General features: G+C 38.9%; 1 protein-coding gene across 1 annotated transcript in view; it reads right to left on the bottom strand.

The window, feature by feature from the left end:
• The window catches only part of LOC126974771 (lysine-specific demethylase 7 homolog), a 47,052-nt gene that overhangs the window by 7,721 nt on the left and 26,090 nt on the right, over window positions 1-13,241 (bottom strand). The window contains exons 15-22 of the mRNA XM_050822439.1: window positions 10,318-10,446; window positions 8,310-8,487; window positions 7,277-7,385; window positions 5,264-5,392; window positions 4,229-4,341; window positions 3,375-3,477; window positions 2,217-2,385; window positions 550-619 (exon numbers count right to left, since the gene is read on the bottom strand). Of these exons, the coding sequence (XP_050678396.1) occupies window positions 550-619; window positions 2,217-2,385; window positions 3,375-3,477; window positions 4,229-4,341; window positions 5,264-5,392; window positions 7,277-7,385; window positions 8,310-8,487; window positions 10,318-10,446 (1,000 nt within the window). The remainder of the gene's footprint in view (window positions 1-549; window positions 620-2,216; window positions 2,386-3,374; window positions 3,478-4,228; window positions 4,342-5,263; window positions 5,393-7,276; window positions 7,386-8,309; window positions 8,488-10,317; window positions 10,447-13,241) is intronic.

The raw sequence follows: 13,241 nt of genomic DNA, 5'->3' as shown, positions 1-13,241 counted from the left end.
AGTTTTGTTTTTTTTTATATATGAGGGGGCAAACGGGCAAGAGGCGCAGGAAGAAATTTCGAACAAAACGCGCGGTTGTGGAATGCCAGACGTCTACGTGATGCGGATGGTACTTTGCACGTAATGTCCGATGATGGAATTCGGCCGCTGGAATCAACCCGAACAGCTCCTCTGAGCACTCCCCGTGATAAATGCGGTAGAAGATGCAGAGAGAACCCACATCTCTACGCAATGCTAGTAAATAAAGCCGATCGGAGATGACTTGATCGTCGATGATTCGAGCCGCTCTTCGTTGTATGCGGTCAAATGGAAGAAGCTGGTACTGGGGAGCTCCCGCCCAGAGGTGAGAACAGTACTCCATGTGAGGCCGAATTTGCGCCTTATAAAGTTGCAGGCGGTGGCTTTTAGTAAAGGCTTGAAGTGAAGTTCATAGTATGTCAATGAAAATATCGGATCTCTAGCTTTGTTGGACTATTTCTCTCCAAACATTATGTACTGTAGTCGTTAGTGCGTAGGAAATATGAACAAAATGCTTGAGATTACACTTACTATTTGTTGGGGTGTGTACGGGCGGCGGGGGCCGTCGACTCTTTGTTGCGAGCACGGAGCGCTTCGCACTCTGAAAAAACAAAACCATTATTGTGATATCTGTATCTTACTGATGAATGTAATGTCTGATTTGACATCACATTGACGACCCATATTCTTCTTCGTCGGATTACTCTTGACAGAGCAGTTATCCCTGGCTGTTGCTTCTCTGGCACATGTGTTGAGGGGAGTATTGGTTAGGGCTTTGATCTGGTCTGTCCAGCGCATAGGGGAGCGTCCTCTGGACCTACTGCCGTTGACCCTTCCCTGAACAATAAGTCTCTCTATGGCATGATCTCCACGTCACGTGATATGTCCGAAGTATCTGAGGATACGGGCTCTGACTATAGATGAAAGCCTTTCTTTCACCTTGAGCTCTTCAAGTATCGAGACGTTTGTGCAGCGTTATGTCCAAGATATTCGTAGCATTCGTCTCCAACACCAAATTTCTAGTGCGTCAATCCTTTGTCTCTCTCGTTCTTTGACTGTCCATGTTTCGGCACCATATAGTAGTATGGGAAACACTAGAGATCTTACTCACTTAACTTTAGTAGCTTTGATGATATTCCTGTCCCTCCATATCCTCGTCAACTTCTGACGACCCATATAGCGCAGTGGTTAGTGACCCTGCCTAATAAGTTAGAGGTTCCGGGTTTGAACCCCCATAGTTGCAATTTATATTATGATGGATACGTATGTTTGTTTCCGATTTATAGATGTTTATATGTACTTATGTTCAAGTAAGTATATTGTATTAAATATATTGTTGTTATGTACCAATAGTACAGGCTATGCCTATTTTGGAGCGAGATAATTTGTGTAAAAGTGTTTCGTTATTATATTTAAAATTATGTAAAGTTAAATGTTATCTTTTCAGTTATATATTATATTTATAGTGTTACATAGAGCGTGGCGCTACACGTATAGGGACTGTCATCTCACTAATAAATATCGCTTAAATTAGCTAAAAATGTTTGCAATATAAAAAGTTTTCATGAAGATGGTCTGTTTGGAGTGAATCTGTGAAGACACGCGGCGCGTATGTAATGTACCGTGCGCCAAAACATTTCGAGGAAGTGTGTTTTATTTTATTTTATTGGGAATAAATAACAATTATACATGAAATTTTACTTAATAATTACAATTTTTATAATATAAATGTCATGTATAATCAACTACGTTGCCAGTTAGTGTTGACTATGTAGATGGAGTGAAAAGATATGGCGCAATTGAGGGACGCAGCTTAGTACTTTATGCACAATGCTTGTTTCACTTTTGACTTGTGTACTTTGTACGCACACAATTTTTTTTTGTCTCTACGTTTTTTGAAACATCCTGTGTGTTCATTATGACGAAACGGGCATGAAATGTACGCTCCCTGGTTATGTTGATTTGCCCTGAATGGCTACGGCGCCCTTCAGACCGAAACACACTAATGCTTACAAAACTGCTTCACGGCAGAAAAAGGCGCCGTTGTGGAACCGTAATCTAGCCGGCACCCCGTGCAAACGAGCCTCACACTGGTAAATGGCCTAAGTCGCCGCTTACGACTGCGAATTCCCTATTCGATTTTATGCCCCGGGGAAGCTTTCTTTTCCATATAAAAGTGTGGGACATGGGCTAAGTACCTGCGGGTGCCGCGGGTCGACGGCGGGCGCGGACACGGGCGGGTGCCGGGTCTGCGCGGCGGCGTGCAGTGCGGCGCGGACACACTCGCGCCGCACGGAGCTGCGGGCCGGCCCGCGCAGGCGCGGCACCAGGCGACCGACCCGCGCGCGCGGCGACCACGACTCGTCCCTGCAGTAGTAATATTGCTCATTAGTACATAGTACTACATACATTTATAAAGGTTAATTAAAATCGCAGAATATAGTGTTATATGTGAAAAATTAACTACACAAATAAAATTTGAAAACAAAACTCTATATACAAATTGTTTAGATTTACAATCAAGTCCATTTCCTAAAATGCGAATATTGGGGTAGAGCAGGGTATCAACTGTAAATGATCCACATTAGCTTTAGTAGATGAAGCCCCAACCTGAGACTTGAACAAAGCATATAAGATTTTATGACGATACGTCACTCGAACGGTTAGCTCAGTTGGCAGAGCATTCGCACGGAACGCGAGAGGTCGTGGGTTCGAATCGCGCATCGTTCATAAAATTTTGATTTCAAATTCTATTTATGTATTAATCTTAGAAGTGGGGGTTATCACTTCAAAAACATAACAAATTACTAGGTACTTACTAAAGATATTGTCAAACATAGATGTGAACCGAACTAAAAGCATGGAGAATGCAAACCGAACCGGAAATGTCAAAATACAGGTAAGCACAGCACGCCGAAAGCGAGCATTGCAGGACACCACTCGTGTCAAGTTTTTTAAATAAACACAACCGTCGCGCTTCGCTCTTGCTTCGCGTCTCTCATTCGCTCTCTATTTGACGTCATGCATTCAAAGTCAGCTAATACATCTGTCTCGCTCACGCCTCACTTCGCGCGCTCGTCTTTGGATTTTGGGTGTTTTGCCCTAGCGTGACACGTCTTTCAGTTCGCCACGTATTCGGTTTGCTTTCGCTTTTATAAGTGACTAAATTCAAGCGATACTATACATAACAAAATGAAAAAGCTTTGGTTAACTGTCTATTTGAAAAAGGCTTTAAAGAGTTTCCTACAATATTTCTCATAGCACCTGCGTTTTCGCATGCCCAAATACGATAGTATTGTAATGTAATTTTTAAAGTAAAGAACTAAAATAAAATAGACCAACAACACACAACTTACTTTTCACTCTTAGCCTTGTCGCTCTTGGTCCGCGAGCTCCTGTGTCTCCGCGGCGACTTCCACTCCTCGTCATCATCCGAACTCATCTCCAGTGACGGATACACTGCAAAGTTTATAAATAAGACAATATTTTATAAGTTAATTAATTAGTTTCTGTAAACCAATGACCAACCCATTGAATCGTCAATACAATCATACAAGTGAATGAATCTATCGTTCAAGTGAATAAATCTACCATTCAAGTGAATGAATCTATCATTTAAGGTAATGAATCTATCATTCAAGTGAATGAATCTACCATTCAAACATATTCGGAAGCAGTAGAATCATCCAGAAATTTGAGTTTGAGTTATAATTGTGGTAATAATAAAATGTTTTTAATGCACAAAAAGGTCATAACATCGACTTTATTTATTTGTAAAAAACAGTAGAAAATAACTTCCGATCTTATCCCTTACGCGCACGAGATGTCCATGATGATAGCATTTCCAAACATGAATCATTAACATCATGAACGATACTTTGTGTCCCGACGTGATTGATTTTACTATTGCCACAGAAAACTCAATCGCAAAAAAACATCACCAGAGAGAGATAGAACGATTAAGAGAGACAGTCATACTCAATACGACATAAGATAGCTATATATAGATTAAAAAGGGTGTGTCTTCTACTACGTCTATAGAAAAGTGCGACTTTAATAAACGTTAAAGTGGCACTTAAAATAAAAACAAGATGGCTCGTAACCGAAAATCGTAACGATTTGCTATAAAATTTATCTTATACGCCGATAAAGAAGTTTCAATGAAGGGAACACTAATTTTTCCTTCTCTTCCATACTCGGGAATACTCACCATATTCCTCATCTCTATGCACCTCCTTGATGACATCCTCTTCGTCATCATAATCTTCAACGGCGCTGATCACCGCTACTTTTCGCGCTCGTTTGCTTACGCTGGTTGTACTACTAGTAAGTAAAATATAAATGTCAGAATTATTATTATATTGATTACATAACATATGTTAACACGCGCTAGCAAAGTCATGGAGCGCCGTAAGATATCCCAATTAATAATTACATTTATATAACTGCTGTTATGTATTATTTTAATGAGTGGGGGCTTTGCACAGGATGCCGCCTAGATAATGGTACCACAACGGCGCCTATTTCGGCCGTGAATCAGTAATGTGTGAGCGATATTGTGTTTCAGTCAGAAGGGCGTCGTATTGAACTTACTGGGCAAATGAGACTTAACATCTTGTCTCATGGTGACGAGCGCAATTGTGGTGCCGCCCATAATTTTTTGGTTTTTTCAAGAATACTGATATACTCTGTATTGTACCATTGGAGAGAATCATTGCATTGTAATTACCATCAGCTGAACGTCCTGCTCGTCTCGTCCCTTATTGTCATATAAAAAGCATATAAAAGAAAAAATGCAAGGAGAAGAACATCATGAGAGAACATGGAAGGGTTAACTGTCAACCTCTATTTTTTTCGCTGTTTTCACAGCCGTCACAGTCTAGACCATAGTTTCTCAACCTTATTTTGCTCACCGCCCACTTTGAGAATATGTTTTTTTCTAGAGTATTTTCGTGTATTTTTTTGCCTTTTAAGACTATATTTTTTAATCTAACCACGCCCCATCTGCGCCATCTCAATGCCCCCTAATTTTCTCTGGGTCTTCTACTGCCCCCCCCAAAAGTCTCAAACGCCCACAAGGGGGCATTATCGCCCACGTTGAGAACCTATGGTCCAGACATAAAATATGATCTAAAGCGAAAGATATCTAATCAGGCGACAGCTTAAAGTTTGATAAAACCAGACTCGAGCAATGGCTGCGCGCGGTGAAGAATAATTACTGCTATCGTATCTGTTGAGTTTATACCTGGAGACAGGAGGAGGGGTGGCGATCCTCAAGACCTGATCCTCTTCTGTGGGGCTGAAGCTGAGGCGCGGCGCCTGCGCCTCGTACCGTTCGCTGATGCTGAGCATGCCGGCCACAGCTGCGTCTTCGCTGTATACAACATTCATATATTACATATTTGTTAAAATTGATTCCATTACAATTATTTTTGATTTCTTTTTTTCAACACTACCACCGCTTCAGAAACAAATGGCGCTTTGAGAAAAAAGTTTTAATGCTTTTCTTGGTTTTTGTGGTCCAAATCCTACTAATATCTTCCCTTTCTTGGCGTGCGTCCGTGCAGAATGGAATGTCGCTATGCCAACTTAACGGCTGACAGGCTAGCCCTGCATGTTTCAGTATGACAACTCTCTCTGTTAATAACAATTCTCATATTAAACATTTTATTAAGATAAAACCTTTAGTTGCAACGGGCAATTACTAGTAATATTATAAATTGCCTTAATGTCTATACTCCAGCACATTTTGCAAAGGGTCCTCAGTGGCCCTACTTAAAAATAAGAATACTAAAACACTTAGAAAAGAAAACATAACAATTATGTACTTACTTTTGCAATCAAACTAACTTGGCGATCTTGACCTGATCGTCGGTCCATCTTATGTGGGCCTACCAACACTGCGTCTTACGGTACGTGGTTGCCTTTCGAGGACTTTACTGCCCCAACGGCCATTTGTCCGTCGAGCTATGTGCCCTGCCCACTGCCACTTCAGTTTCGCAATCATTTATCGCAATCATCAGACGGTGACTTTGGTAATTTGGTTCTCCTACGGATCTCATTTCTGATTCAATCTCGCACGTAAACTCCAAGCATAGCCCTCTCCATTGCCCGCTGAGTGACCATGAGCTTCCTAATAAGGCCCGTAGTTCTGTAGTCTGCGTTCCATATGTCATCACTGGCAACACACACTGGATAAAAACCTTCGCCTTCAGACACTGTGATATTTTGGACGAGAAGATTTTACGAAGCGTCCCGACCGCTGCCCGTCCGAGTCGGATTCGACAAGTGACCAAGTCACCTCTTCCCGAAATTGGACCTGCCCAACTGGATTATTTGTCCGAGGTAGACGTGCTCGACAACAATTTCGAGAGTACAGTTCCCAACTGTTATGGTTCAGTTTAAATTTATGTTAATACAAATCTATAGGAATATGAAGAGCTCAAGAATATATTAGGCCTACATTAGAGTGTGTATGTAAATTGTAATTAGTAGTTTATCACAATAGTAGATTTATTTCTTTTCTTTACTTTTCCGGCCGCACATTTGTACGTAAAAGTAACGTTCTGTAGTCCAACCAAGATGTCATGAAGAGAACATCAATACTAAGGCATATTTCCAGGTGTAGTGTAAGAAAATAATACATAAACGTCAAACACGCAAACACGTGTATTGTATGTTAGTGTATTTGACAACATAATTACGACTTGAAATATTTTTTCATAAAGTGGCAACATTCACTTCTGGGATTAATTAAACAGATCCTGTAGATCTACAAACCAGACTTTCCATTATATGCCTTCGTAGGCTGCTTGAATTCTTCGGACATATTGCTCGTAAGGAGGGTCACAATCTTGAACAGCTGATGGTGACAGACAAGGTAGATGTCAAACGTCCCAGAGGACGCAGTCCCAGGAGATGGTCGGACCAAATACAATCTTCTCTGAACATCAACTTCCACAATGCCGCAATGAAGCTAAGGATCGCAGCAGATGGAGGGAAATCGTACGGGAGAAACTGATGCAGCGGGGGAGTCACGACCCTCAGTAATCAGGGAAACGACGCGAGGAGGAGGAGGTATATGAAGCCACAACCTGAGAGTTGAACAAAACATACAAGATTTCGAAACGATACATCTATCGTTGACAAAACTTGCATGTTTTGAGTGACGACTCGAACGGTTGGCTCAGTGGAAGATCACGCGCACGGAATGCGAGAGGTCGCGAGTTGATAAATTTAATTTGTGTAGTATACTTACGTCTCCGTGACGGGTTGCTCCTCTTCAGCCAGCACAGACGCTTGTATGAGCGACTCGATGCCGTTGACAGGCGCAGGCCGGCTCACTCGGTAGTTCGCGGTGTTTGACGCTACAGAATTAACAATCTCGTCATTATGAAAACGGCAATTAATTGTTGAAAACAATTGTGTAGTATAGGTAATATAACATTTTTGATTATATTCAATTATTAGATATACAATTTGGAAATAAAAAAACTTCCACATCCAAGTTCCAATCGGGTGCAATTAATGATTATAAAATCAAACATGAAAATTAAGCATGGTTAATTCGGTATTTGTGCCTTGAGACGTGCAGTCAGCAGACAGATTGACAGGTGACGGCTAAACAATCTTGTAACAATACTGGGATAGCCGAAATCCACTACCTTTTAAGCAATTATTCGCTTTCAAACTTAGCCGGATTATACTTCGTCGCCATATTGTAATAACTATTTCAAACTGATGTCAAATCTTTTTGCACGCTTTATACTAAACTAAATTTCAATTTTTACTCAGGCAGTCCCGCCTCTTATTACGTAGTATTTACAACCTCTTTTATTATTGGTCAGACGGCCGGCGTGTGCGCAAGTATCTCGAATAATAAACGATAACGAGTGATTAAAACATATCTGGTGATTAAAATTTACAATTACTGTTGGAGCTTATATCTTTAAACGAGCAATTCTTGTATATAAAATATAAATATATATATAATCCGAATCTTCGAAACGGCTGCAATGAAGTATACAGGTAGTTTCAGGGGCGAGAAATCGATCTAGCTAAGTTTCAATTTTAAAAAATGTAGTGTTTTAATGAGTAACTGCTACGATAAATTTGAATAAATACGTAAATTTCGCCACTACATACAAGACTATAATAGCTCAGATACTGAGGTTCGAAACCAGATGTCGTACTAGTTTTTCATTTTTGTTCAAGTTTAGTACCTTCTTAAAAATCCGAACACGGCTCGGTCGCCCACCCAGGTACTTAATCATAACGTTTACAACCCTCACCGCTATTCTGTCTCTGTGTGTGTCTGTGTTTGGCGGGGCGACGGCGTGAGGGCGCTGGCTCATCCACGTACAAGTCGCCGTCCTCGTACTCGTACGTACTGGACACCCGGCGTCTGACGGCGCGTTCCGACCGCCGCACAGGCGTCGATGTCTGGGAAGGTTTCTGTTCTTCTATCACCTGTAAGGATATGGAGATTTAAATAAACGAAACAATACGATGATGAAAATGTATTGAAACATTGAGATCTGTGCAAATCATTATACGGCTACACAGATTAAATTTTTCGTGTCTTTATAGCCTAAGATCCCACTGCTTGATTCTGCAGGTATGTGTTTGTTTGATAAAACTAAATAAATGTTAAGAAATGTATTAGCGATAGGTTGGTTGTTTACTGTAAAAAATTTGGCCGTAATTAACTGTAAATAATTTTAGTTTATTTAATTTCCTGATATAAACTGCAACAAAGTATATGTTTTTTTAATCAATTTTACGTTATTTTAAAGAGAATTATGTAATGAATTGAAAAAAAAAAACTGTTTCCAGGTGGTGAACAGGTATAGTATTGTTAATAATTATTTTCAGTCATGTATTTTATTTAAATTTAAATACAAAATTTAAGTTTTATACTTACTGTTTACTTTTGTTTTCAAAATGTTTGCATGTTTCTGCTACTCTTATATTAATTTTATCAAAAAAACAGATACCTGCAGAATTGAGCAGTGTGATCTTGAACTATTACAAAGATATGTATTTTTAATTTTTTTGACTTGATATTTACGTTAAGTATTGTACGGTATAATTGTATTAACGATGTTACTAAGTGAAAACAAAATAAGCCAAAGTCAAGTAGTGCATGACTCAGCAACGTGCCCACGCAAGATGCAATAAACGTGCTTTTCTTAGGCTATCACTACTCCAGTGAATTTGAACTTTATACTGTGAGTAACCTGACCGGAGCCTGTGACTTAATGCACAGAATGCCTTCAAATGCTATGTCTGGCCATTCACACACGGATGTCGGTTCCTACGCTTATTAACGGTAGTGAATCAGCGAACCAGTGAAAGAATTCTTAGTTCAGGATCCCGGCTAGGTGGGTATCACAGCGGCGCCTTTTTCTGGCGGAAAGCAGTAATATGCAAACGTTATTGTTTTGATTTCAAGGGAGCGTAGAGCTAGTGAAATTACTGCGCTAATGACCCCTTGTTCTTGTTTGCAAGTTTGTTTGTTGTGTTCAGCAATTGCAATTCTGAGCAGCACTAAAATGTTATAATGGGCGGGGCGTATCACTTATAATCAGGTCTTCTAACTGGTCTCGTCGCTATTTCTCATAAGAAAAATTATTTAAAAGAGCCAGGTCATATGTACCATGAACAAACAAGAAAAAGTATGTTAAAACCGTAAACAAATGGAGGGTCACAACCAGACAAGTTTGACTGTAATAAATATTAGTAGTGGGTCTACACCTTTATTTTACCACTAGATACCAACAATATCGTCTCGATGATAAGTCACTTAAAATGTGCAAGGGTTATACACTTATTTACAGCATAAGTGGCATGCATTTCTTAAGAAAAAGGTACGTTAGTAGCAAAATCGTATTCTGGCACGAGAACATAAAAAGCATGCAACTTGTTTCGGGTACGTAAATACAAGTACCGATTTGCAACGGAACGAATCGGTATGACGCAAGTAGGAGGAGGATGCTGCTCTCCTTCATTACCGCAACCTATCGTTGTTCCTTCAAAATCGTATTCTGGCACGAGAACATAAAAAGCATGCAACTTGTTTCGGGTACGTAAATACAAGTACCGATTTGCAACGGAACGAATCGGTATGACGCAAGTAGGAGGGGGATGCTGCTCTCCTTCATTACCGCAACCTGTCGTTGTTCCTTCTAGTGTCCGAGTTGAGTCACTATTTGTATAAAACACTTAAAGTTATTGAAGCTGAACAGTGTCATATCACAATAATTGTTAGTTAGTGTTCATCTGTCTACGTGTACTCACAAAGTTGGCGGTGTATTGGTGTGCTATCGCCGCGTCGTACGATGGTAGTTGTGTGTGTGCGTGCGTCTGTATCGTGTGCGCGTACACACCGTTTTGAGTCTGGCCACTCGCCGTACTGTATGTTGCATTCTGAAACAATTATTGCGATTCAAAATTAAAATAAATAGTAAGAGTAGTACTCCAGTAAGTTAAAGTAGTTTTAGCTAAACTTAGGATTAGTGTCACTTCCCTTTGTGAAGGTGGCCAAGATGAAGGAAACGTGGATCATGTATTTTAATGCAACCTTCTTTGTACAATTTTATACGGTCTGCTAAAGTTGCCCGCCCAACGTCCTTTAAATGTCTCCTCTCCCTAATTTTCACTCCTTTTGTAAATATTTTTTGTAAATATATTAAAGATTAAGTTGTAAATACCATTAAGTACTTATATTTAATAATTTATGTAATTATATTTGTGTATGTACTTTGTACTAACAGCATGTATATTTGTTTCAGGTATGAAATAAGAAAATAAAATAATAATCCTTATTACCTATAAAAATTAGAATGCAAATTACTCTAAGCTTGGTGGTCTACTGTAAGGTGACATCGGCTAACTTGTGGTATACCTTCCACAGAAGCCACAGTGGGAAGAATAGAATAGAAGGCCCACCCTTCCGAGTGAGAGATAATTGTAAGTGGGAGGCTCCTTTGCAGAGTAAGCGGGTTAGGTTATGGGTACCACAACGGCGCCTATTTCTGCCGTGAAGCAGTAATGTGTAAACATGACTGTGTTTTAGTCAGACCGGCGCCGTAGCTAGTGAAATTACTGGGCAAATGAGACTTAACATCTTATGCCTCAAGGTGACGAGCGCAATTGTAGTGCCGCTCAGAATATTAGGGTTTTTCAAGAATCCTGAGCGGCACTGCATTGTTATGGGTAGGGCGTATCAATTACCATCAGCTGAACGTCCTGCTCGTCTCATCCCTTATTTTCATAAATAATATAAGTGATGTCATTCTATATTCTTTATTCTATTGAACGGCTTATATCAAGGAAATGGTTGTAATTTCTTTATTAACCACATCATGTGTTGTTAAAGTGCAATACTTGAATACAAATTATAAAGATAAAATTTATATTTATGTCGATAAAATTATATCGATATGTACATGCATGCACTTGTTGAGTAGAAAGATATTTTTATTGTACATTAATTATTCTAACATAAGTTACATCAATTAAACGTAAAGGTAAATGAACCACACGTCGTAGTATTATTATTGTTCATTTTTAATTGTATATTTCGCACAATACAAAAAAATATATTAACTGTATTTAAATGGGAAAATTATGATTACCGATGATAGGAAATCCCTTCGTTGGACGTATTTTTATAATGGCTATGATTTCTACAATAAAAAATATGGCACTATTTTTTAAAAAGATAATTATGCTTCTCATCAATTAATGACTAATCTCACTTGAGCCTCGAGTAAGTACACTTATACAGAATGGCGACAGGATAACGCTCATATGCCACTTCGATTTTCACTAGTTTTTTCTGTTCCGTGGTCATAACTCATACCTAGTATTGCATTTTGGCTAGTACGTCACAAGTCTCAAATCTAGATCGGTCTAGTACATTAAACATTACATCGATTGTACTACATCGGAGCGAGCGCTCCTTTCCCGTTTCAAAGTCAATGTAGATTAGAGGTGGTCGTTAAATCAATAAACTGTTATTATTAACAGTTTTATATTCGTTAACGAATTAACTGTTTTTCTTCAACGAAAAAACCCGTAATATGAACATAATAAGCTAATAAATTCACTAAAACAGCTTAATTCAAAACAGTTGACGAATATGCGAACGAAAACGTTGACTTGATATTATATTGACGAAATAAAAACCTAAATTATTAATAAATGCATTAACCGATTTTTCAAAACCCGTTGACGATTTAACAGTTTTTTCAGCCTGCTGACCATTGACAAAAAACAGTTAAATTAATTTGAAAACATTCACTAACACATCTTTAGTAGATACATCATACAATTTTAATTGTTTATAAGAGTTCTCCACATTGTGTAGATTACTCTGAAAAAAATACTATTATGTTTCGGTTTGAAGTTCTTGCCGTAGCTAGGCATTTAAACTTACTGAAGCTTCATTAAAGTATGTAGTCGACTAACGGCACCAATCTTACATAGCGCGTTCTTAATTTGAAGCTATTTAGTGTAGCGCCATCTATGCGTGTATTACGTAAAACTGTCATGTTACAACTCGCAATGTTCTTATAGCTGATGTTATGAGTAATTTTTGATAAAAGCACTATTATATATGCTTTGGTAAAAGTGAGAACTAATTCAAGACTCGTTAACCCATTTAGACTTAGGTACCTTCTCACATACAATACGGCATTAATTATTTTTTCACCTCTCCAGCACGAAAAGGGCGCTATTGCTACGTGAAACCTCGCAGAAAAAACGCTTGTTGCTGCGGGCGTGAGGCAAAGTCATTTAAATTTCTAACCCCACGTGACCATACATCCGGGAATTACTCCGCGTCAAAAAACTAAACAATGCGATCCGGTGCGTTCCGAAACTCATTTTAGCCTAGCGTATAGTTTATAGCGTGTAAAGCGTAGCGGACAGTTGTCATTGTCACAAAAATTTATGTGTTACTCATCGAAATTTAGATTTCTAAATTTACTTAATATTTAAAATAAATACTAGTAATGATATTTATAATAAACATTGTTAAATATTATCTTAATTGTTTCTCTTACTATAACCTATAACACTTTTCTCGCTAGTCGAGGTAAAAAGTTGTATGTTTCACACGAGAGCAAATAACTTTGATCACTTGTTGAACAAATAACTATTAATATCCACGCAGGAATATGTTCACTGATTCCTAATGGTATTTTCAATTGCAAGTC

The sequence above is a fragment of the Leptidea sinapis genome, chromosome 33 (assembly GCF_905404315.1).
Source record: "Leptidea sinapis chromosome 33, ilLepSina1.1, whole genome shotgun sequence".
Classification (NCBI taxonomy): domain Eukaryota; kingdom Metazoa; phylum Arthropoda; class Insecta; order Lepidoptera; family Pieridae; genus Leptidea; species Leptidea sinapis.
Note: the sequence above shows the minus strand (reverse complement) of the source record. Positions and strands in the feature narration are given on the sequence as shown.